Genomic DNA, 25,408 nt, shown 5'->3' with positions numbered 1-25,408 from the left:
CCGCTCAATCCCCAGCCCACTGACATCATCAGAAATCTCCTTGCGGCGACTGAGCAAAACTAGTGGATATAAGTCCTCTGAATTCTTGTGAAAGAAACAAACAACACATTGTAACCAAGAGTATCAAGACGGCTCAGCAAGTGCAACCAAACATCATTTCCCTAACTTTGGGCACAGATAACTACTGACCATATTTGAAAGCTGTGCCTTCGCTAGGTTGGAAACTAGCTTGGTGCGGGACTAGAAATTAATGTTATCCAGGTTCACCTGAAGCTGCAGTAAGCAAGCTGACACGAAAAGAAAAAGCACTAAGAGAAAGGAAGCCAGTAACTGGTTTCGTTGAAAGGGGCTGGTTTTAAACACATCAGTTGAAGTTGTTTAACATTTGAACAAGTATTGTTGCCCTATAATTTTGCATAGCTCTTTAAATTGTTAATTACTTTTCAAAGAGCTTTAAAAGGCTAAATACAAATGTTCATGTGAAAAATACTACCTAAGTTGGACTTGGATAATCAGGCACACTTCATTTCACTATGTCTGAACTTAAGAAAACAAAGAATAATTGAAAGCTGCTGAAGAGCTTTCATTACATAAATAGTTTACAACCATCTCTAGTGTGGGTTTTACAGCAGTTATTCCATTTGTCTTTAACTTCAGGAATATTTTTCAGACATGCAAACATATGAGCAGTTCTAAATCAATGAGCTGCTTTCAAGTAATGATGTCATGCTACTGTGCAACTGAAGATAAAACAATCTTACTTATTTGCAAAAATCTTAATGCCTATACTGAAGTAGGATAGAGAAACCACAATAATACGTTTAAAGCACTAGACTGGGTTTATGTGCAACTATCGCACCATGTTTTCTGAACTTTTACAACTTGGTTCACTCATATCATCTCAGAATCTTTACAGGCCAGTTACTATTATCCCATATTACAAATGGGAGTTGAGAGATAGTAACCTGGTTTGCACGATCATAGAATAGTTAATAAGTCATGGTGGCTTGTTAACCACCCTGCATGTGCCGGTGGAATTAGCATAACTATTCCTGGAAGCGCAATTTGTCATGCCATGCCTATCTAGCCAGGGTGGCTTGTTACCCTGGCTGGGTTCCATGACACAGCAAACTGTGCTGCCAGAGGTAATTATGCTAATCCCCTTGGCATGCAATCAGCATGTGTGGTGGTGGGGGCAGGGGAATAAGCCACCATGGTTTATGTCCCTAGCCGTGATCTTGCAAATTGGGCCAGTGACTTGCCTAAGGACCAGATATTTGAAATTGGGACTTCCAGATCAAGTTCTTCACCACTACCGGAAATGTATCTCTTTAGCCAGCTTTTGGGCCTATTATGGCAGCTCTAAACCTATCGCATGTCTGGAGACAAAGAGTAACCCAGCAGAGTTGATGTTATGGACTAGGTTAAAATAGGTATTACATACTTATACTTAAGAATTTCGTCTCCCAGATGCACTACTCACATTTCAGCTTCTGAGTTCAATTTGCACCTCTGAAAGGGAGAAGAAATGGGCAGCCTTTTCATTTTGTATCTTTAAATTAAATACGGCCTAAAAAATTGAGTCCTCTTCTGGCAACAAAAAAGGATGGATTGACATCAATCAAAATGGTTGCTGCTTTTAGGATGGATATTTTTATTTTAAAATATTTTTAAGAGTAGTGCCATTAGGTTGCATGCTCAATGAATAGAGGGTATTTTGGCTACCATTACCAACCATCAACCTAAATGCAACTTAGGAACTTACTTGTGTGAGATCAGGAATGTCTCCTTTGTCAATTCCAACTTGCTGTGGATAATGAAAACAAAAAGATTCTTTCAGAAATAGGTTTTCATGTTTTACAAATCCTGAAAAATCTAATAGCTTAATTTTACTGTCAACTCTGAAAAGTTAATTTTAAGTCAAACTGTTACAAGTCCCATTTGCAATATAAATTCTCTTTTTGCATGCAGTTGTTCTTGAAATGTTTGTTTCTAGAAGCACACATAGCTTCATACGGCATAACCTTATTCACACTGAACAGCAGCTCGGGAGAACTATAACCCCCACCCCAAATACACAGCAATTCTTTAACACAGAGAGCATGTGTCATGACGATCGTTCCTCCCTGCACCGTGCATAAAAACGAATGGCTGAAATAAGAGACCACACATTTATTTAAAGACTGGGTTTTCTGTAACCCTGGATATTGAAATCACTTTTCTATCAGAAAGTCAAGTTGGAGTAGAAGCATGCTAATCTTATTTCATATTGGAGGAGGAGAAAAGCAACAAGCTGTCATTGAACATTCAGCATCCTTTGCAAATCATTGCATTCTTTTGAAATACAAAACACATTCCCCTGCCCAAAGATGGCCAGCTGAGAAAAGCAGCAAGAAGCAGACAAGCTAAGGATTGAACTGTGAGAAGTCATGATGACAACCTAAGAACTGTCCACCAGGAAAATCTTCTGCTTTGAGGGGAAAATGCATTGTCAGTAACACACCAGTTTTACTTTCAGCCCATCTTGAAACATTTGCTATGCCATTTCTTGTTTGCGCTTTGTATTCAAGCTAGACTCACAGGTTGGCAACCCTGTGCCTTACACCTGGGTGTGTGTGTTTGACTTTGGGCTCAGTCACATGGGCCCAATGCTATTACTCTAATACCTTTGCTACCTTTCTGTTTAAGCTCTTGCTTACAACTTTCATGTTTCGAGGTTGAAGACTAAAGATAGGTTTGATCTGCTGAAAACTAATGATAACTTAGCCTGGTTTTAGAAGCACATGAACATATGGCCCATATGGTGGAAACAGCAGCTCTCTATTTAGCAAGTGTTTACCAATTCACACTCCAATTTGAAAGTATTAAAACCCAGCAGTAACCCACATTAATTGCCTTGGATCCAAAAAGCCTTTGAAGATACTTCATTTACGTGAGGGTGGGTGCACGTTTCTGATTTCTGCCATTTCCTATTCCCCCTCTGCTATAAAGGCCAGCACTTCAGATTACTGAAGCCCACCAACCCTCAGGACAGTTTTGGCCAGTGTAAGGGCCTGCATAAGGAAAGTTCTGTTGCATAAATGAAACTCTACTTGCAGTTCTTTGGATCCAAGCCATTATGCTTGCTACTTTGCAATTAGTAATCAAGAAGTTTCAGGAGCAAAAATCCACTCCCCAATCTATGTTGTTCTAGACTACTGCAGTGTGTGTGTGCACACATGCGCATGTCACTTGTTCCCCATATCTGTCATCTTACACGGTTTATGAAAATATATTTATGCATTAATAATAGGTATTTTCAGATATAGCCGTCAGTTATTAGTATTTTAGTTCTTTCTTGGAAAACAGAAGGGATTTGAGAGATATAATAATTGACAGATTTAGATTTGTTGGGTGTTTCACATACATTTTCTCAATTATCCTTGCAACATTTCTTTACAGTGGCTCATTATTATCAATATATGAGAGACCTGAGGAAGAGAAACATTAGGCAAGACACTGAGGTCCAGAGATGTAAATTGGGAATTCCTCATTCACAATACAGTCTCTTACGCATTATGTTACATGGGTTCTCAATGAGATTGTACTCAATGAAATATTGAGGAAGTTAGTTTGACAATAACTAGTGCATTCCTCAGTGTACTATATGACACATCTTATGATGAATCTTCCAAGCTCTAGACCAGAATCTCAGGCCTATTGAGTGCATGAAGTATGTTGCATCAGATAGGCATTACGTCTACACAATGAACAGAAAAGCAGCTTAAACTACCAGGGCTTTCTCTACAGAACTTTAGAAACTGGTTATGGGAAAGCAAAAACTATTAAGATAACAAGCTCTTACATGTGTACATTTTTTTCTCAATAGAAAGCGTTGACAGTAAAGCCAGCTTAAGTGTATACTGGAAGTATGTCTAAGCAACCTAAGTCTCCATATCTCCAGGTGACGAAAAGTTACTGAGGAGTGAGCTTCCTGTAAGCATTGACCATGAAGAAACAGTTAAATTGGCAGTTATTTTGATCAGCAGCCTGCTGTTTGCCAACACCTCTTTCCAGGTACATCAGCAAGTTGCCTAATTTTAAAACTATTCTACTACTATTATTTTAACTGGATAACAGGAATTACGAATATAGAAGGCAAACGTACAATAGCCTTAAGCTATCTTCCTCAAATTCTAGTGCTATCCTAAGCAGCTAACTCCTCCCTTCCAAATTCAATAAAAGGCAAAATAATTCACGCTCTGTAGTTTATTTATGGATACTGCACTTTAGCTCAATATACACAGCACATGGTAGTTGAACAAAACAAATTGCTACGAGATAGAGAACTGTGGGAAGATCATATGCCTAAATAGCTATGAGCATGTTTTGTAGGCTGCTGTGGAACATTCACTTACCTCCGCAACTTTAAGAAATTCTGATACTCTTGTCATTCTAGTCAGAAACCGTTTGTAAATTTCAAGAGCATCTTTGCACTGTCCCTTCTTCATTTCAAAAAACTTCTCTGGAAGAAATATGGTAATTTTTCAGCCTAGAAAAATTGGGACTGTTTATAATGTCTTTATTTGAAGACTGAAAATTTAAGCAGGGAAAATTGCCCTCATTACTTTTACTATTAAAAATACTGCAATGACTACATATTGCCAAGTCTGGAAATGGCCCTTTACGGCTGCTATTGTGCACAATATTAAATCTAGGGCAACACAGACCTTCTGTCATTCTTTAAAATGGTGGCTCTCATGGAGGACGGGCGGCTGCCAGGTGCAAGTGGATGGGTCACTAAGTCCTGGTCACTTGTGTGGCTTGGCAGGTGGGGGGCAGCAGCTCATTATCATCCCAAGTCAGGCCAAAGCAGTCTGAAACACTTCGGATCCAATTCGTGTTTCAACCGAAGTGGTCCGAATCAGAGCGCTTCGGTTTGGGATTTGGATCTGGAACCAAAGTGGTGCACAGCTCTAGGGAGTTTTATGGAGGCTACCATATTCACACCTGTATATTCACATGCCACACAAACAACCAAAATATGGGATTAACATATCATGCCTATAATTAAACTCAATTCCTCTTTCCCCAGTCTAAATTGAAGTCCTAGGAAAGCTTATTTGTAAGGCAAACTACTAAAAATTTACAGTAGGCAGCCCAATGTGCACTACCTGCTTCAGATAGGAACTATTTATTTTGGTGAAGGGGCAAGTAGCATAACAAAATACTTCCACAGAAGTTGAAAACACATTAATAATTCACATTAATAAATTCACAAAACTTCATTATATTTTAGCTAAACATGATTAAACACAGTAAATCTTTGTGAACATATTTTATCAAGTCCAGGCTTCAAGACTTGAAAGAGTGGGTGGATTAAAGAACCATGAAGTGGGACTGAATCACTTAGGGTTAAGGGTATTAGCAATACAATTCAAGTTTAGGGTAGGGAGAACTATGAATCAAAAGGACAAATATTAAGAAGGTTACTTAACAGAGTTGATACTGTTTTAATCATCTTGATGGGCTATGATCAGGGGAAATCAGTTTATCTTTCAGAGGCATATTATAGGCAAAACGAGAATTCTAATCTGCATAAGTGATTAACAGAACTCAAATAAACATTACAAAGGGAGTAATCACATATGGTCAGTGGCTAATCTTCACAAAACTGGGGACAGTTCAAGACAGGCAAGATAGAGGGACTGTAGGTACAAGTATTGAAATTTGCTCCTAACATTATGGTGATTGTATTCTTCATCAAGTAGGATCTAAATAAACCCAGTGTTTCATTTGTGCTTTTTCGAAGGACACATGTAGTAGCATAACTGATCTGTAGGCTAACTTCTTCCTAAACCAGTTACCACTATCACAATGGCCTGTGGTTGTTAAACATATGCAAAGACACAGATGGATTTGGGAGAGCCAAGTTAATTCATGGGCTTGGAATTCAGCACTGTTTCCCCACCCTTGCAAAACTACTCTTCTCTTAACCATCAAGTAACTTCAAAATATTTCTCATCAATTTACTTACCTAATAAGTTAATAACTCCATCATTGTAACAAGCAAAAAGCTTAATGAGATCTTTGAAAAGAAGCATAAATGCAGCATTTATGACACCATTTGTCAGTTCATTTGGATGAACCTGCATAAAAATAAGAACCCATGGTTTATTCACTGTGATTTACAACACAGGCTTTCCTTCAGCACAATATGAAATATTAGCAATCATGTACATTGTTCAGGCATGCATTGGATTGAACATTTACGTTCGTTTCATGCACACAAGCAGAAGATACAAATTATGTCCCAGTAAATTCAAGTACAGTAAAGTCAAGTATGAAGAGCTCAGCTTGTTTCTCCTAAGAGACAACAGAAGCTGGAGAGGGGAACTTCTTTAAGACCCTAGCAATAGCCAAATCCCCTCTCTTTCCCATCTGAAAAAATACAAGTTTGGAAAAGGACAACTGGAGAGTGCTAACAGTTCCCAGCAGGATCTGTTAAGAACATAAGAAGAGCCATGCTGGATTAGACCAAGGGTCCATCTAGGCCAGCACTCTGTTCACACAGTGGCCAACTAGCCATCAGCCAGGGATGAACAAGCAGGACATGGTGCAACAGCACCTTCCTGCCCGTGTTCCCCAGAAATGGGTATATAGAGGCTTCCCTCCTCTGACACTGGATGTGGCACGTAGTCATCAAGACTAGTAGCCATTGATTGCCTTCTCCTCCAGGAATTTTTCCAACCACCTTTTACCATCCAAATTGGTGGCCATCACTACATCTTGTGGTAGTGAATTCCACAGTCTAACTTGCACTATATAAAGAAGTACTTCCTTTTATTTGTCCTGAATCTCCCACCAATCAGCTTTGTGTACAATGCATATTATTTTGATGTTTGAATGCTGCTAACAGTTGGAGGACTAAGCTCTACTGTAATTTAGTGGAATGCAAAAATGATCTTCATTCAATCCATTTATTATTTCTGCAGTTTGAACAAGTTACAAAAAGAAAAAGCCTTATGTTTTATTTCTATTTAGTTTCATAGTGGGAAGTGTTTTCCTTTTAAATAAATATTTAAGAATACATTAGATACATACATCAAATTCAAGAAGTGCATCTATTTGTCCCTGTAATATTGGCATGCTCTTCAGTAATTTTTCTGGGACCATTGTCCTCATTACACCATCAGCCCTGCAAAACACATACAAAAGCAAGAACAAAATGCACACCAAAACCCACCACACAGGCATTTACTGAGTAACAAAGAACGAAACCGAAGCTTCAGAGTGAAGATTTACATTCAGATAAAAGTAGTGAATACTTAATTCTAAGATAAGATTTAGGGCACAATCCTAATACTGGCTGGGGGATGCTAGGAGTTGGGAGGACTTTTTAAGTCTAAAACCCAACACCACCCAACAACAAAAGAAGAATGTGATCACTGAACAAAATGGCTGTGTAGAAAAGAAGCTCCTTATCCCTATCAGCAAACTCAAGAGATGTAAACAGCTAGAAAGCTCCTAGTATTTTTCGATGCTACAATCAGCTTTCCTAATCTCATTACAAATACAGATGTATGTATTTTGTGACTATAACTGTGCAACACGATTTACACATTCAACTCTCTAAACTGTTAGTGAGTTTCTCCTTAAGCTGTTTTATAGAGTAATATACTAAGAACTAATCAGTGGCTTTGCTTTTTCCTCTTAATGACTGTTCTTGTTGTATTCTAGTGTATTCTTCCTTTTTGTTGTCTGTATTTTTAAACTGTATTTCAAACTAGAATTCTATATTATTATTTTGCATTTTATCCAAAACTACAATCCAGTGAACACTTGGAAGTGAGCCCCACTCAGAAATGAATGCAGTAGGTCTTACTTCCAAGTAAACCTTCATAGGATCAGGTTACAAGCTTCCTACTTCTTCAAAAGGAATTGGCTTTGTTACAGACTCTGTAAAAAGTCAGTTTAAGCTGCTTCATGAGCCAATAACAAACGAGGAACAAATAATATATGCTTCCAGGTAATAATGCCATCTATCACTTAATGTGTACTTTAAGAAGGAAGTGTCAAAACTGGAGGGATCAATGGGGGCTTGGAAGTTGGAGGTTAGGATTCTCTAATTCTTGTATCTACACAATACTTGGAGCAGCATAGTTGCTCTCACACTAGTCTGGGTGACATCTACACCTTCTGCCCTTGTAGCTAGAGGAAATCATGTTTTAAAATCATTTTGTAAACCGCCCAGAGAGCTTTGGCTATTGGGCGGTATAGAAATGCAATAAATATAAATAAATTAAACTACCATGCTGGTGAAACAGTAAGCAGAAGATGAAGCTGCTGCCTTAAGTGGCATGGGAGCAGTCACAGTAGTACTATGTTTCTACAAAACATCAGCAGTAGCCCCAAGATTTTGGTTGTTTTTAACAACACTCACTTTTTAAGAAAATATGCTTCAGTGGTCTCAACTACTTACCTGAAATATTGGAACAACATTAAGATCAAACTCCTATAAGCCCTCATCAACACTGTGTCATGTCTTATACTTTGATTTCAACAAGAGAGAACAATGCTGCTAATTTTAAATATCTAATGATCCCTGGCTAGGGAGAAAAGATACAAAACAGTATAGAATCTAACTCTGAACATTTGTCGTGTATTCCAGACTAAAAACACAGTTTTGTTTTGTTTTACAAAAACTACTTATATTTTTTCCTCTATGCAAATAACATTAATCTGAAGATATGTTCTTTATATAAGCTTCTAAAAGTACATGGACTTCCAGTATTATGGAGAAGGAAAACTGAGTATCGATAGGGTAATTAGCTCCACAATTTAACAAATGCTTATATGAGTAGCGATTTTCAAGGTTGTCCCAGGACTGTTGAAGAAACTCTAAAATATTTTATGCCACATGTTCTTGCCCTCTTTTTGACTTTCGACGTGACTTCTGTTTTTTATTGAGCATCTTCAGGAACCTGGGCTGGAGCCAGATGGCTTACTACAAGATAACAGTGGGCTGTATCTAATAGTCATTAAAGAGTAGTGGCTTTTCTTTATGCAGGGATGGGCAATCTGTGGCCCTCCAGAAGTTGTTGGACTCCAACTCCCACTGGGGTTAGAGAAGGAAAATTTCCAGAAATTTTGAGGTCATGGGGGAAAATCCTGAGGTTCAGAAATTTTGGGAAATTCAAAAACTAAGCAATACTTATTTTTAGCACTATCTACAGATCTAAAATCACTTTCTTTCTTTTTTTAACATTCTTCCCCAATCTGGTGCCTTCCAGATATTTTGGACGTCAGCTCCCATTCGCCTCAGGCAGCATGGCCAGGAATGCTGGGCATTGTAGTCCAAAACATCCAGAAGGCAACAGGTTGGGCAGGACTGCTTTAGGAACATACTATCCCTAAAGTTATTGTATGTATAACTTAGTTTGTTCATAAATTTATCATTATAAAGTAAACTCAGTTCGTAAATTTGTAATAATTTACTAAATAGATTAGATCTAAATTGAATGACTGCTGCAACATCAAAAACACAGGACTCTATAGAACAAAACTCAATCTATCAAGAATGCACACTTGCTTTCAAGAATGCACAATCGTGACTCTACTCACAGGTTGGGAAACTGAGCATAAATGTCTGTCAGTAAAGTATACTTTAGATCAATAATTTTAATAAGGAATGAAAGAAATAGCTATGCTGGGAATCTTACAGAATGTTTAAAAAATGTTTTTCTCCATGACTTCATTATTTCTAGACATTTTACACCTCTATTCTTTCTGTAAAAGTATTACGTAGTTTTTGGAAATTATTTTTTTGGGGTAAAGGCAATATATAAAACATTTGTCTTAAATTCTAAAAGAAATTCAAAGTTCAATTTTTCCGAAAAAAACCCAAAACCAGTCCTCAGAAAAATAGATAAACCATTTTTTCTGTGTTTTTCCCCCCAAGCCTTCACAATTCTATCAGGGATGATGGGAGTTATAGTCCAGTAACATCTGAAAAGCCATAGGTTGTCTGTCCTACCTTAGTGGAAAGTGCTTTCACTTGCATGCCAGGGCAGGGCATGTTTAGCTTTAAGGCACTGCTTGATAATCTTATATAAGAATATGGTAGTGTAAGACTTATTACTAGAGATCTGCCAAACCAATTTTGCTCCTTTTTTTTAACTGAAGCTTGAGCAGTCTAGACATGCAGAAAGTTTTGAAAGTTCGACAAAGTTGAAAGCTTGAGCTATAATAGTTAAACAGTTTGCTTCTGTGCCCTGGCCAGCAGTTTGTGCTGGGCAGGTGTGAAGGGAGAAAAAACACAAAGGCCGGTACGGACATTGGGCCTTGGCCTTTGTGAATCAAGTCCGCTCTAGGAGCAGTCACACTGGTAGCAGGGACAGTGGTGGTGGAGGAGGAGGAGGTGAACACTCTGAGGCAGCAGCAGAGGAAGAAAAGAAGTGGTCCTAGAAAATGCTGGATTATAAATTGTGAGGGAAGAGGGAAGGAGATGGGATTGAGGCCTGAGGGGAAGAAAGCAATGTCCTTCACCGACAACAGGTGTCAGGAAATAAGGGCCAAAAGTCCTTATTGTGTTGAAGCTTCTGGAGGACTGATATATCAGGAGTCAAGGAACTCAAGTATGTTTTCCCTTCAGACTACTATCGCCCATGGTGACAGATAAGTCTTTAACTTCATCCTGTTGCTTTGCCCTTGTGTATATGTATAAGGCCCCTAATGGCACAGAAAGAGGAAAAGCATTTTCTAATGTAGGCAATCCAGTTTAGTTGATTCAGATTGTTCTACAGGGCCTAATATAGAACCTTCCATATAAGGGCAACTGCAAATGCATTGAGGCAACCATGTCAGTCACCCTAATGCTTAACTGCATTTGGAACGAACCCCAATATTATTCACTATACAACTTATATACCAGTTTTCCCTTGTTTTTCAAATCCTTTTAGTCCTCTTATATGTAGGGCTTAAGAACAGATTGTTTTCACTAAAATCAATGAGAGATTATTCACAGGATTAATGTGTTTTGAACAGAAGTAGAAACAGTTTTTCTATTCAAGATCCTACACCAGATTTTCAAAAACTAATAACGAGTCATATTGCTTGCATGCCAGCACACCCTCTATGCATATTCTCGCTCTATAATTCTATTCTAAATAAACTCTCATGAAATTAGGAGTAGCTCAGTGTTAGTAATAATTGCAGCCACATATAGATTATTATACTGGGACCAACAGTATTTGTATTAGATGAGAACAGCTTACCCTTTCTTCACTCTTGCAAAATCAAATGCCATTTGCCTGTAGGAAAATGCTTTTTCATTCAAGTATCTACTATAGCGCCTGATAAAGGTGGACATGTCATATCCTAGAAAAAAACAACATAAACTTTAATAATGGAATGAGAGAGGTTGCAAATTTTGATGGGAGGCTGATGGATTTCAGCAACATTTTCTACAAGCATTTATCTTACTCTAAAATTATAAACCCAAGGAAAGAACCCCTACAGTGTCTTATATAGGGACACTCTGCACCAAGTGTTAGTTTTTGCTTACATGACAAGATTATTGTAATTTATGTTTCTATAGGAGGTAAATGAGTTTGTTCTTTTTGGATGACTGAACACCAAATTTAAGTTACTGCCAAACTGATAAGACACAAAGGCACAATAGCATACTTTGCTTATTCGACAGTATTACTATTGTGCTCATATAGTCAGCTTCTATGACCATGTCCTTGTGTTTTAGCATGATTTTAAGGTAGAACTAGTTTAGATTAACAGATTTCAGACATTTTAAAGGAGTTCTTCATAATGAACATACCTAGACACCCTGATTCAAAGAACAGTTAAGCTAGAAATACTTGGACCCAAGCCATTTTAGCTTATTGGATGCCAATGATATCAAGTCAACTGGCATGATATATGGAGCTATGCTGAAAAGTAATTAATGGTCTAAAACATGTTTTGTAGTCTGATACAAGTAAAGAGTATTTTAATTTTAACATGTTCCCCAAAACTGTGCAAAATAAGCTAGAAAAAAGGCAAATTAAAAATGCTGACACAGTTGGAGAAATACTGGGGGTTTGTGGCAAAGCTGAAAACATCAGTGACTTTAAAATGTGGTACAATCTGAAATATTTTTCTGCTTCATAGAAAGCTGGTACCTAACAACTAAAATTTTTAATAATGGCTTCAACCTTAAATCTTATTTATATCCTCTATACTTCATGAGTTAAGGGTGCACAAATCTTCTTGTCTAAATAGCATTCTTCCACAACTTCCAGATTTGCTAGCCCTGGAATTTTAAGTATGGATTTTCTTTGATCAATTCAGTTTTTATAAGTCACTAGAGCTTTCTTTTTGAAGTACGGCAAGAATTTAAATCACACATATTCTACAACTCCGTGGCCCAGTTCTCATGTCATGACAACCTACATTTTTAAAAAATTGTGGGTTATTGTGAACAAAGCCGCATACTGTCTGATTGCTCCCACTGAAGCAGGGGCAGCTAAAGAAGCCACAGACCTTCCATCTGTGGTTTAGTTAATGTTATGTGTAAACCAGAAACTCTAGCTTGTCTCTCCCTCAACAAGCCAGAGAAATAACCCATGAAAAAGAGTTCCTGGTCTGTACATAACGCTAACCACACCCACTTGTAGCAGGAGCAAAGAGGCCGCGGGTGAATGATCCCTCATTCAAGGTAACCTGCAATTTTAAAGAATTATGGGTCGCTGCGATGTTTGGGCAAGCCCTATGTGATGGTCGTTATCATATAACACAATTGAAAGCTTCCCTTATGTGCAAACAGCGGGAAAGAAGTTTGACCATAAAAAGTGGCACTATCAGCATACATGCAGCCTTACAGAATTACATAGGAAAGAGAGAGGTCCCTGTCCCTGAGAATCTTATAATCTAAAATAGTCAAGAGTGAAGACAGGAAAAGGAGGAACATACAGACAGAGGCAAACAGGTGGGCAAATGCAGTTATATGCATTTAAAACATAGTTGTACTTGTTCTAAAAAAAAAAGTACTATAATTAATCTAGGGCCACAACCTTTAGGTTTCAAATATTCCCAAAACTCCATTGTAAAGCTTCCTAGTCATTTCTTTGTGCCATTTGAGACTTTGGTGTGAAAAGCTGTTTGTTTCAGGTCTTCTTTAGGTCAATGTTTGTTTTTATTTCAGGGAAGAAAATCCGATGTTTAGGATTGATAGACTGGATGGGGTGGATCTCACTTTACTATTTTAGATACAAACTTGATACTGGACAGAGGACGACCAGCAACTGCTATTACCCCCCTCTGCAGCTCCTACGAAATTTTATTTAGTTACATCACAACTATGCACTCCTGAAGCATAGTTGGAGTGGGATTTTAACTCAAGGTGAGGTAGGAAGTCAGAGAAGAGCCTTATAAAATAGCATTTTTATGAGCTTAGTTCTTAAATGCACAGCTCCAGACTTAAGCACATATGATCCCTATACAGGTTTCTTGTTAACATCTCTGGGGAAAGAGCACAATATTGAAATTTCTGGAGTCATTCCAGTTAAGACATTTCAGTTAGGAATATTCTCTCCCCTTCCATTTATCTTTCCTCTTCCATTATCTCGTCCCCAATTAGCACAATTGCTTTTTGGTAAAGTAAAAACCACTTCCTATAAAGAAAACAAGATGCACACACTTTCTCCCCCACTCCCTGCCCCCACAAACATGGGGCAAGAGACTGCCCAACAACCTGGCAGAGGAAATAACAAATGTAGGTTTGCATACTGTTTTCTCCCCCCCCCCTTTTTTTTTTTTAAAGGTTGATCTAGACTAAATAAATTTTACACAGTGGTAAAACCTCAGCATAAAGCCTTTTGAGCATATTGAATTATGTGCAAGGTCTTTCACAAGTTATTAAATAAGAGCTACCATAGGGTCATAGGAAGCTGCTTTATACTGAGACAGACAATTGGCCCATCTAGCCCAGTATTGTCGACACTGACTGGCAGCAGCGGCTCTCCAGGGTTTCAGGCAGGATTCTTTCCTTGTCCTACCAAGAGAAGCCAAGGATTGAACCTGGGACATTCTACATACCAAGCATGCAGTCTATCACACCGAGCTATGGCCCCTCCCTGCATTATTAGAAGTCCATATTTAGTCTTTCATTTTCATTCCATGTTATAGTACTATACCAGAGGCGCAGGAGCTTCAACACACACACAATTATATAAACACATGTGTGACCTTGAAGCTCCACCTATTGAAGTCTGACCACCAATTATTTTACCTGCTAAATCCTGTAATCTAAACAGACACTAGATCTGGATATCCTAGAGAAGCCTTCTGTTGGCTCTTTCTCCTAATAAGACACACATAGGCAGACCTTTTGGAGAAACTTTGAAACTATCATTATTATTATTATTATTATTATTATTATTATTATTATTATTTAAAATGGCTTCACTTCAAAAATGTGCAAGTATAGTATTTCAACACCTTATTTTTCAATTAAAAATAGCCAAGTATAGGTACCTTATGTTGCTTAGAAATATTACCAGCATTTTTGGAAAAATACTCAGCAATGTAGATTGAGTAGTGATTAAGTTCATGTTTTATCATACAAGTTCTTGATAAATGTTTGCCTTGATCCAATTCATGTGTTCCATAAACCACACCTGGGCGGGGCAGGGGGCGGGGAGAGAATCACATTTCTGCCTAAGTGATAATAACTTTGCACAAATACCAGTGAAACATTACTAAAAATGAATAGTTCTTACCATGTGATCCACTTTTGTCCAAAAAGTTGCTGAGATTGAATAGTGTGTTTCTAGATGCCAAATACTGAATAAACCTCTAGGAGGCAGGGGGGGAAAGGAAATGATTAGTTCTATTTGTACCTGTTCTCTTACTATTAACATTGTTCTCTTACTATTTCATGACAGACCCACAAGCATGTTTTCTTCTAGGTGAAAAACCATGAGAATTATAGTATAATTAATACCATGGCTTTAATATCTCTTGCCAATTAGAATAATTCTTCCCGGAGTGGATACAGATGGCTCAATTCACAAAACCAGAATCTGTATTGCACCCTTCCACATAAAAAAGTGACTTAATCACACCAACCAATGTGTGCATTTAACACAGATGTAAGAGCAAATGTTAGTATGTCCTACAAATTACTTTTATAAATAGATCTGAATTGCATATGGCTAATTGTGCCATTTAACGTAAAAACAGCAAGACATACCATTCTACATATGGCCAGTAAAATGAAAAGATTTTGGTAGTATTATGGAAATCCTGAAAGAGAAGACTAAAATATCTATCTTTGAGAAAAATTGGTAAAGGAATGAGTGCTTACACCTTAATCATAAATATCCGCCTTGGCATAACTGTCTATGATGTAATTACAACATACAACAAAGCTAACATACCGTTACATTTTGCAGTACTATGGGCTGGATCCAACAACTGTCATTCTGCTGACGGAAACAGTTCCATCAGCAGAATTGGGAGGGGCAATTCCCCCTCTTCTTGCGTGCCCTCAAAATATGCTCCGGAGGGATGGAAAATCCTTTGGAACACATTTTAGGACAGTGTGGAGGACTGCAGGGGGAAAGAGAGAGGGAAAAAGTCCCATCAGGCTAGCAGACATCTGCTAGCACAATGTTGGATTTAACCTTATGACAGCAACCGTTGGTACCTCCCATCCAAACAGCTTATATATTTACAAGTATAACAAAGTAACTGGTGAATAAATCTTCAGAACAAAAGTATGAATTATGCTTTGGGACTGGAATTCAAAATTCAAAATATAAAGTCACAAATCTGAGCTTCCAAAAGAGTAAGCTAGCTGAGTGCTACACTGCACAGAAACAGTGGCTTGCATACGATTACCACCATCCTCTAGCTGTGGGTATGGAACTACTGTGAATCCCTTTTATTCACATGAGTTGCACATATACAACCTTTGGTATTTTATTCATCTTGTTTTCCTTATACAGAGGCCGGAATGGTTTGGAATTCCAATTCTCTTTGAGTAGTTCCTTATTGGACTAAAAGTTTCCTTCTGGAATGTTCCTTGAGCAATGATAGGACAGAAGATAGAGATAGATAGAGATAGAGAGAGATCTTACATAGAATACGGTAGTGTAAGGCTTATTATTAGAGATCTACCAGACCAATTTTACTGGATTGGGAATTGGAGGCACTATACTCCAGTGGTTCTGGTCTTATCTCTCGGGTAGGTTCCAGATGGTAATGCTTGGGTATAGCTGCTCTTCAAAGAAGGAACTGTTTGTATGGTGTACCACAAGGTGCCATCCTATCCCCAATACTGTTCAACATCTACATGAAACCACTGGGCGAGATCATCCGAAGGCATGGGGCAGGATACTATCAGTATACTGATGACACCCAAATATATTTCTTTATGCCTTCCTTAACAGCATCAGCTAAGGATAGTGTATCTCCTCTCAATGAATGCTTGGAGGCGGTAATGGGTTGGATGAGGAAAAACAAACTGAAGCAGAATCCATACAAGATGGAGGTGCTTACAGTCAAGAGCCCTAACCTGGGTTTGGAGGTGTGTCAACCAGTTTTGGATGGCGTTACACCCCCCCCCCCGAAAGACTGCGTTCGCAGCTTGGGGGTGTTCTGGATCCGTCGCTCCAAATGACAGCCCAGATTGATGTGACCGCTGGGAGTACCTACTATCAGCTTCGGCTGATATGCCAGCTGCGCCCTTTCCTAGAATTCAAAGACCTAAAGATGGTAGTGTATGTGCTGGTAACTTTGAGGCTCAACTTCTGCAATGTGCTGTACATAGGGCTACCTTTGTACCGAGTTCGGAAACTTCAACTCATTCAAAATATGGCAGCCAGGTTGGTCACCAGCTCACCTAGGGGTGACCATATTACATTAACATTAAAATCACTCCTCTGGATGCCAATTAGTTTCCAGGCGAAGTACAAAGTGTTGGTTATTACCTTTAAAGCCCTATATGGTTTGGGTCCAGGTTACCTGCAGGATCACCTTCCCCTGTACAATCCGTCCCACACACTGAGGTCCTCTGGGGAGAATTTTCTCCAATCAGCCAAAACTAGGCTGGATGAGGAAACAACTGACAACTGTTACCCAGAGGACCTTTTCTTCTGCTGCCCCCAGACTGCGGAATGGTTTGCCAGAAGAGATTCGTCAGAATCTCTTCCGGCAGGCCTACCCAGATGAATTTTAAACCTAAGAATTTTAAGATGTCGTGATTGTTATTTTAATATTGTATTGGTTTTATATGCTCTCTTAATTAGTTTTATGTATTTGATTTATATTGTATTGTTGTATTTAATGTTGTTCCCCGCCTCAATCCAGAGGGACAGGTAAGAAATAAATATATTATTGTTATAGTATTATTAAGATGGTGCTAACTGGCAATCTCTGAACAGAATAGAAGTAGCAGCCCCAAAGAGGTGTGGTTTGATAATATGGCCATTTCACCAAGTCTGGAAAAAAACATGAAACCAGGCAGGACCATGAGATTCATTTTCGCCATTATATGGAAAATTTCAACTCCATGACTATTTTCCACTGGTCCTTTGACTGGATCTTCCTGTGTTTTACTACTTCTAGAATGACTCTGAAATGCTCAAGACATTTTTTCAGGGTCAATGAGCTCTCCTCTAAGTTAACAACAAACTTAATTTTGCCCAAGGCAAGACACTGTGGCTTAGAATGGCCTTCTGCTTTTGCCACCTGGATGTGGATGTAATTTGCAAACATGGATATGCAAATACCTCTCTTTTCACATGTGCTATCAAGGTTACTAATGATGTGGTGAATACTCTGGGTACAGATGTGGGATTTCATGGAAATGCTCTGTATTGGAGATATGTGGTCATAAAAGAAGTGAAGGTGCTGCCTGTTGTGGCTATTTCTGATGGGAACATGCAGATACTACTCAGAGATCAATGAAAACAAATTAATCCTGTTGAGATCAGTAGTGGTGGTCATAAACATCTCTATCCTGAAGTGCTTCCATTAGAGAAATTTGGTTACCCATTTCAGTTCTGGTATGGCCCTTGCATTGTCAATTTATTTTCTTGAGACACCAAGAAAATCAATAAGCCAAGGAGGGACTATGGTGCATGTGCTTCTTCCCTCCCCACCTCCTTATGCACATATGGAGATTTGCGATTGGCTTTGTGTGAAAAAGTCCCTGCACACAAAGGAACCACTAGGGTCTTCACCCATTTAAGAAGGGGTGGGCAGACTTCAAACTTGAAGGATCTACTTTGTTTTTTTTACTAGTGACCAAGACTGTCACTAACCAGAGTACAAATTGAACTGAACGGAGCTCACAATACCGCCACACAAAAATCCACTGCTGGTTACCCCAAGCTTTCTTCATTTCTCCATTTAGACAGCATAAAATGTTGTTGCTATCATTAAACAATGCAAAGTCAGAAATCCTTGCCAATCTATATCAGATCACCCAGAAATCTACCAATAGATCCCAATCTACCTTCTGCTCACCCCCACATTGGAGGACATCCAGGTGGATGTGTACTATTGGCGTTGAGATCTGAGGTGGTGGGGAATCCCTGTGGAACTATGGCACAAATTTTGGTGCTAGGTAACTCTTTCATGCCCCAGTGAAGAGCAAAGGGAGCAGGTGCTGCTGGCGTTGCTGGTTTGAGGCTTCATTGAGAGGCCTGGCTTCACTTGAGCGCTAATAACCAAACTGTGAGTAAGAACTGCTGGAGAAGTAGCAGTCTGATTGCAATCCTGCTCCTTGATCTACGAAGTAATCCTCTTTCCAATAAGCATGTTATTGGAAGCATTAAAAAATCAAAGGCAAAAGGTGAACTGTCATGGACCTTAGCAGAAACTCTGCTTCTCCGAAAGTAGGTAGGGTGCTCCAGGAGGGCAGGGATGGAATTAATGCAAAACCAGGTCATGCCTCCTAATCTAAGGGAAAGTACTATCCCAAAAGACAATCAAGTAGGACTTCCTTTTTTAAAAAACTGGAAGGGAAAATTCATATTTAATATATATTTAAGAAGGTCATATTTAATTTAAATCTACATTTCAACTACCTGATTGAAGGTTAGCTTTGAGAAAACTCTGTGCTTACCTCATTGCCATGAACCATTAGATGATGTGTTGTAACTAAGGCTTTGAACACAACCACCCAACTACTGTTCGTTGCTCGCTCAAACAGAGTATCAGCCATTTGAGGAATGTTGACATTTGTCTCATTTGTGGCTTGGATCAGATCTATTTCGGGAAAGGAAGAATCAGTAAATATAGAGAAAACATGTTTGTTCAAGACCATGTGATTACAATCACTGAAGTTTAGTAACCAATATTGTGACAATACTTGGACTTTGGAGCAGGCTTTTAGTTAGACAAAAAAGTTAGTAACATGTAAATATCTTGGGAAACACATGATACCTGGAATAAGATTAGAAAAAAGCAACTTTCCTTCTGGATTGCTTATGATTACTACCTGCCAGAGGCCACCAAGTGACTGTTTTTTTAACATCTGATTCTAGCCAGAAAAAGTAACATGTCCACCTGCAATTCAAATCATAGAGCAGAATGATAACTGGCATAGGTTACTTTCCTGTACTCTCTAGGCATTCCCAAGTCTCCAGTCCTCTCACCTGTATTTGCCATGGAACTAACTTCAATAGCAAATAAGAGGTTCTCAATCTTGCATTTGCCATCAACAAGCATAAACGGCAGAGGGTATATTTGGAGGCATGGGGTTTAACCCTTCCCCTAGTTTCCATTCCAGTAGCCACTTTTTCTCATTCAACCAGCAAACAAGCCTTGTAGCCTCTATTGGAGAGAGGAGTTGAAGAAGAAAAGTGCTGGATGGGGAAAGGGCAAACTAGGATATAAATATAAGAAATAAATCTAAGAAATAAATATTTGTCCCTGAAGTACAGTTCTGCCACAAGTTAAGCAATCAATTCACTTAATGCTATTGGATAGTAGTATGAGAGGTAGAAAAAGAAAAAAGAAAACAAACCAACAGCCACTCTCTCCAACCTACAGAGGATGTGTGGGTTCTTTGGCTCACCTTGATTAAGCTATTCAAGTGTTCTAGTTGAATGCATAAGACACTTTTTTTTTCTTCGTATCTGAAAATCTCAGTGAAGCCCACTTACTTTTTTTGTTTCACTCATATGCCCTCTGTGCTACTCTTGTACCACCAGCTCTCCTAGTAAGAACAACTCTCACTTGGGGTAGCAAGAAGGGGTAACATGAGGGCAGGAGTGCTAGTGGTGGGATCTGAGCCTGATTTTAGTTTGACCCAACTTGAAAGAGTGGGACTCAACTCAAAATGAGGCCAGCCTATTTGTAGTGTGTGTATGGCCATAGCTAGGCCTAAGGTTTATCCCTGGATCGTCCAGGGGTCAAACCTGTTCATCTAGGTGACACACAGGGGATCCAGTGCTCAGGCAGGGGGGAACCCTGGATGATCCCAGGATAAACCTTAGGTCTAGCTGTGGCCTATGTCAGTGCATGTGCCTCATTTCAAGCTTTCCCCATTTCAAGCTTTCTCTCCCCATACCTAGCCATGAATTAATATGCAAGGAGGATAATTGGACAAGGGAAAACAACCCTTCCCTTGTCCCTCCCTCTATTGCTTTGTCTTTGAAGGATACGTTTCACAGCTAAGTGGCTGTAGTATGATCCAGGTAGACATTAACACATTCCTCCTTACAGTTATTCCCTCCTCTCATAACTACATCCTCCCCCTTGCAGTACATATTACTGCCAGTGGGGCAGATGGGAATTCACTACTGGAAATTTTCTGTCAAAGGAATTGTCAAATACAATGGCAACAAACACAGAGTTAAACTACACATTTATCTTCCCAGCACCTTTATTTAAAATCTGCAGTTCTAGTTATGATGTATTTTATTGTTCTAATATAATGTGTTATTTTTCTTCTTCTTGACAAGCTCTCTAGGTGCCCAGTGACCAAAACAATAAGATGGAAGCAATGTATACTAAAGTGAAGTAATCTAATTTACTGCTGTTTTATGATAATTGATATGCTTATATTGATCCCTATGCTCACTATATTTTGTCTAGAACCAATTCAAGGTCAGAATTATTTTATCTACAGAACCATTTAAGAGCTGCTATCATTTCAGATTGGTTTGTAATAACTCTAACTTAGTCAATCCCTCCAGCTATAGGAGTTGCCTAGCATGTAAAGCTCCTGGGCTTCTACCATAATATGGTGAACGAAGGGATCAATAGGGACTTGGCAATCAGTAATAGTTAAAGTCATTTCACATTACTATCTAGAGGACTAGCCAACAGACACTTCTGTTGTCTTGACTACCAGACACTTGAACTGCAAACAGTTTTAAGATTTTGGTCATTAGATGAACCAATAAGTTCCACAACCATGATACTAGCTTTGTGTGAATTCTTCCAAACTATATTGATCAACTACAGGGCTACAAATGAATTAGAATCAGTCAGATTCATTACCGTACACAATGATATCCAAAGAAGTAGTGGAATAACAGTTCAAACCTAAAAAGCATAACCTTTCTTGCAATTTTAAATGCAAGATTTCCAATTATAGATTCTGAGAGAAGTTTGTCCTAAAAAGCCAAGAGCAGGGAGAGGAAATAAGCCTACACCACTCCCTCAATTGATGCTACAGTAAGATTCCCCACCACTCCCCGTTTCATGTACAGAAGCCAACCAGACTGGCAGTTGAATCTGACTTCAACACTGAGGAAAACAGGTCATCTAGGCAGTGCAGAGTTGGCCAGATGACATACAAAACTCTGTCCAACATCTTACCACCACTCATTCACCATTCAACCTGGTGCACGCTTACTGCTACAATGCAGCAGCAGTAGCAACAACACGCATTGCACGAGCAGATCAATACATGTACATGCACAGTGCCTCCTGAAATGTGTCAGGTCAGTAGGAATGGCTGGGGGAGGCTCTGGAAGAATGACCTGGCCCCTCATCTCAGCAATCACTGCCTGAGGCAACAGTCCTAATAGTAGCACATAAACAAAATTATAGCCCCATTATTCTCAGTAAAGCCATTGTCTTGCTATCTGATTAGTTTCTATGGTCCAAAAAGTAGAACGAAAAGAGTGGTTTCTACAAGAGCAAAAACTATTACTTCTTACCTGAAAAACACCTTCTTTCTCCAGTTAGGCAGCCACTTATCTAGCAGTGAATTGATTAAGCCAGTATTTACTCAACTGAATTCATGTCACAAAATAAATAAATAAATCAGAAGTCAAATAAGTACCTATTTTGCAGTGTGCCCATTTAACTCAATTGTGCAATCAGGCAAAGACATTTATTACTCCTTAAAAGCAGGAACGGTTGAGAACCTGACATCCCAGTGTTACTACCTATAGAGGAGCTAGATGATGCAAAGGAAGTAATTCATTATCAAATTAACACAAAAAGCACCCCACTAGACAATTTCTGCAGGCAATTTTCACTTCATCAACACAAGGACAAGGGGAAAGCACAGCAATTCAGTGTAAGCAAACTAGGTGGCCTCAATACATCTTACTTACTCCAAGGAGGTGTAGAAGAACACTGGGGGGGAGGGGGAGAATCGCATTTCCCTCCTGCTGCTTTGCCTCCTGCTTCTGTCTCACAACAGGGAGGAGCAGCTTCCTCTTTCTTCACACAGGGAAGAAAGAGGAAGCAAGGACTGTCCATGTGGCCCATTCAGTGGACGTTTTTATTGCGCAGCTTCTCCTGCACAAAGCAGGAAATGGCAGCCAGTATTATTATAGCCAAACAAAAACAAAAAAAAGGATTTTCTGGGTCTAATTTTGTGATGTAAAAAAGAGCAGAAGGAGTGGAAGATGCATGGGAGGAATGCTGCATTATTTAAATGTCCTAGGAAGAACCGTGAGTGGCCAGTCATGAGCATGCCATAAAATGCTTGTCTGATGACACTCCTAGTACAAACGTTTTAGGGGCATTATCTACCATCTGCAATACAAGTATACAATATTTTCTCCTCTCTCTCTCCCATTCTCAACATCAGATATTTCATCCTGGTCGCAGTCTGCAAAGGAGTAACAGCAGCTGGGCTCTGAAGACACACATTGGAGGCAACCTTATCCTTACAGCTGGGGAAAAGCCACGTCGCTCTCAAAAAATCCCAAACACATAATATAACAAAGGAAAAACAAGTGCATCCACATAATGTAACAAAGGAAAACAACTGGATCCATGCAATTAATGAGCAAGACCCATACATTTACTAGTCTGTTTTATTTGTAAACTACTTATCACTTTGTGTAAGTGTTATATTTCTGGTAACTGCCTTGATTAGTAATTTTATGCCTTTTAATCTTCTTTCCTGTTTAATCTAGAGCTGATAGCAGCAATAACAATTTAAACTCTAATCTCTTGCACTAAATCGATCTTGAAATGCCCAGCAGTGACAGATTGGACACTATACTTTCAAGAGGCAATTCCTTTGCAGTCCTTGACCAGATCGACACATTAAGTAAAATCATTACGATCCCATCATGGTAAAGCTGTTGTGCATTTATTCCTTATTAGACACAGAATGACATTTGTTGTGCTATTTAGGAAAAACTAGAATAAAAATCAGGAGATAACATTATGAATGCAGTATATGGAATGTATAATGTGCCCCAATAGTTATCAGTGCACTTCAATTACAGCTAGAAAGCAATAGTATAGATTTAGGCCTTAGCTAGATATATCTTTAATCCACGATGGAGGAGGAAAGATCCTGGATGTGATTATCGCGAGATCCCTTCTCTGTTTACACGTGAGGTGCGCTGACCTCAGGAGGAGAGGCGTCGCACCCGCCATTTTTTTTTAAAGCACAAGGAGCGCACGAGTGCTGAAAGGTAAGTTTTTTAAAAAAAACCTTTAATTTCCCCACTCCCCCCGATGGGTGCAGCTCCCAGCTCCGCGTGAGGAATTGCACGGAGCTGGGTCAATCTGCAGCAATGGGTCACACGCTCCGCGGTCTCGGGCTTAGCCCAAGACCCTGGAAAAACGGGCCCAAAGTGGAGGGCTCTATCCCAGCCCAAAGTGGAGGGCTCCCTGATCCCAGGATCCCCTGGGCATCATGTGGACGCACAGGGACAACCCCGAGGCTCGCCCCAGGATAAAGCCCCATCTAGCTAAGGCCCTAGTCCAGGAGAAAGAATACTGCATTGCCACTATAACCTCTCCAGACCATGAAGGACAGCGCATGTGGACATGGTAATACTGCAACCTTTTCTCTCTTTTTCTTCCTCTAGACCAAAGACTAGCGTTTTGGATCAGGAAAGGAATATAACTGACAAGAGATGCTGGAAGATACATACAGTAGGAGAAATTACAGTTCAACTGGATAGGCAAGAGGACAGAATCCTATCTTACTCTTATTTGCAATAGATTGTCTGCTGACCTTTTCCTTGAAAAAAATGTCATTAAAGGTATCAAAGAAAACTGCTGAACTACTTTTAGAGCCATGTTGCATACAAGAGACCTCCACTACATGTATTTGGTGTCATAATATGGTTTAAAGAGCAAGTTGTCATGTTCTTCATGCAGAAGAAATAAGACTCCTAAGCAAGTAGCTAACTGCAAGGCTGCCTTAAAAAGGTCTTTCTAAAATTCAGCCTTAGATCTACCTTATTATAACTTGAGTCAATTGCTTCTTAGTTCCATTGTCGGTGGATAAGGTGAACAGCTGTTCCCTTTAACACAAAGGAAACGTCAAGATGCAACAGGGAGTGAACAATCAGATAATGTATGGAACCAATCATAAGAAGTACAAAATGATTTGTGTGTCTCCCCCACCCCACCCTGTGTCTTAACCCACAATTTGAGAAATATTGCAGTTCTCATCACTTTACTTAAATCTTAATTCCCAGGACCTACATAGAATCATAGACTAGTAGAACTGGAAGGGGCCTTTAAGGCCATCGAGTCCAACCTCTTGCTCAATGCAGGAATCCACCTTAAAGCATCCCTGACAGACAGTTGTCCAGCTGCCTCTTGAATGCCTTTAGTGTGGGAGGGTCCACCACCTCCCTAGGTCATCTGTTCCATTGTCGTACTGCTCTAAAAGTGTGGATGGGGGTGGGGCAGAAGCAGATGTGCACATCTTCCCCTGCGGCAAATGCATACATCACATGTATTGATCTGGGTGGAACACTTTAATGCATTAATGTATAATCTCAGGCTTGCAGGTCAAATCCAGAGTTCCTGGGGTCCTAATCCAGCCCTCCCAGGTCCTCTAGATGGTCAGAACTCTTCCACCCATTGGACCACCAAAAGTTTGGTGGATTCCTGACTTTTGTGCAGTTTTTGCTAAGGGTTTATATCAGAGACACACACACTTAAAATAATGGTATGATGGAATAATGCTAAGTGAAAAGAA

General features: G+C 39.3%; 1 protein-coding gene across 1 annotated transcript in view; it reads right to left on the bottom strand.

The window, feature by feature from the left end:
• The window catches only part of SNAP91 (synaptosome associated protein 91), an 86,234-nt gene that overhangs the window by 47,324 nt on the left and 13,502 nt on the right, over positions 1–25,408 (bottom strand). The window contains exons 3-9 of the mRNA XM_063124912.1: positions 19,109–19,251; positions 14,754–14,829; positions 11,256–11,358; positions 7,084–7,177; positions 6,017–6,128; positions 4,398–4,504; positions 1,766–1,807 (exon numbers count right to left, since the gene is read on the bottom strand). Coding sequence (XP_062980982.1) covers positions 1,766–1,807; positions 4,398–4,504; positions 6,017–6,128; positions 7,084–7,177; positions 11,256–11,358; positions 14,754–14,829; positions 19,109–19,251 — 677 coding nt within the window. The remainder of the gene's footprint in view (positions 1–1,765; positions 1,808–4,397; positions 4,505–6,016; positions 6,129–7,083; positions 7,178–11,255; positions 11,359–14,753; positions 14,830–19,108; positions 19,252–25,408) is intronic.

Source organism: Elgaria multicarinata, chromosome 4, assembly GCF_023053635.1.
Source record: "Elgaria multicarinata webbii isolate HBS135686 ecotype San Diego chromosome 4, rElgMul1.1.pri, whole genome shotgun sequence".
NCBI classification, from domain to species: domain Eukaryota; kingdom Metazoa; phylum Chordata; class Lepidosauria; order Squamata; family Anguidae; genus Elgaria; species Elgaria multicarinata.
This window is presented reverse-complemented; position numbering and strand designations above follow the sequence as displayed.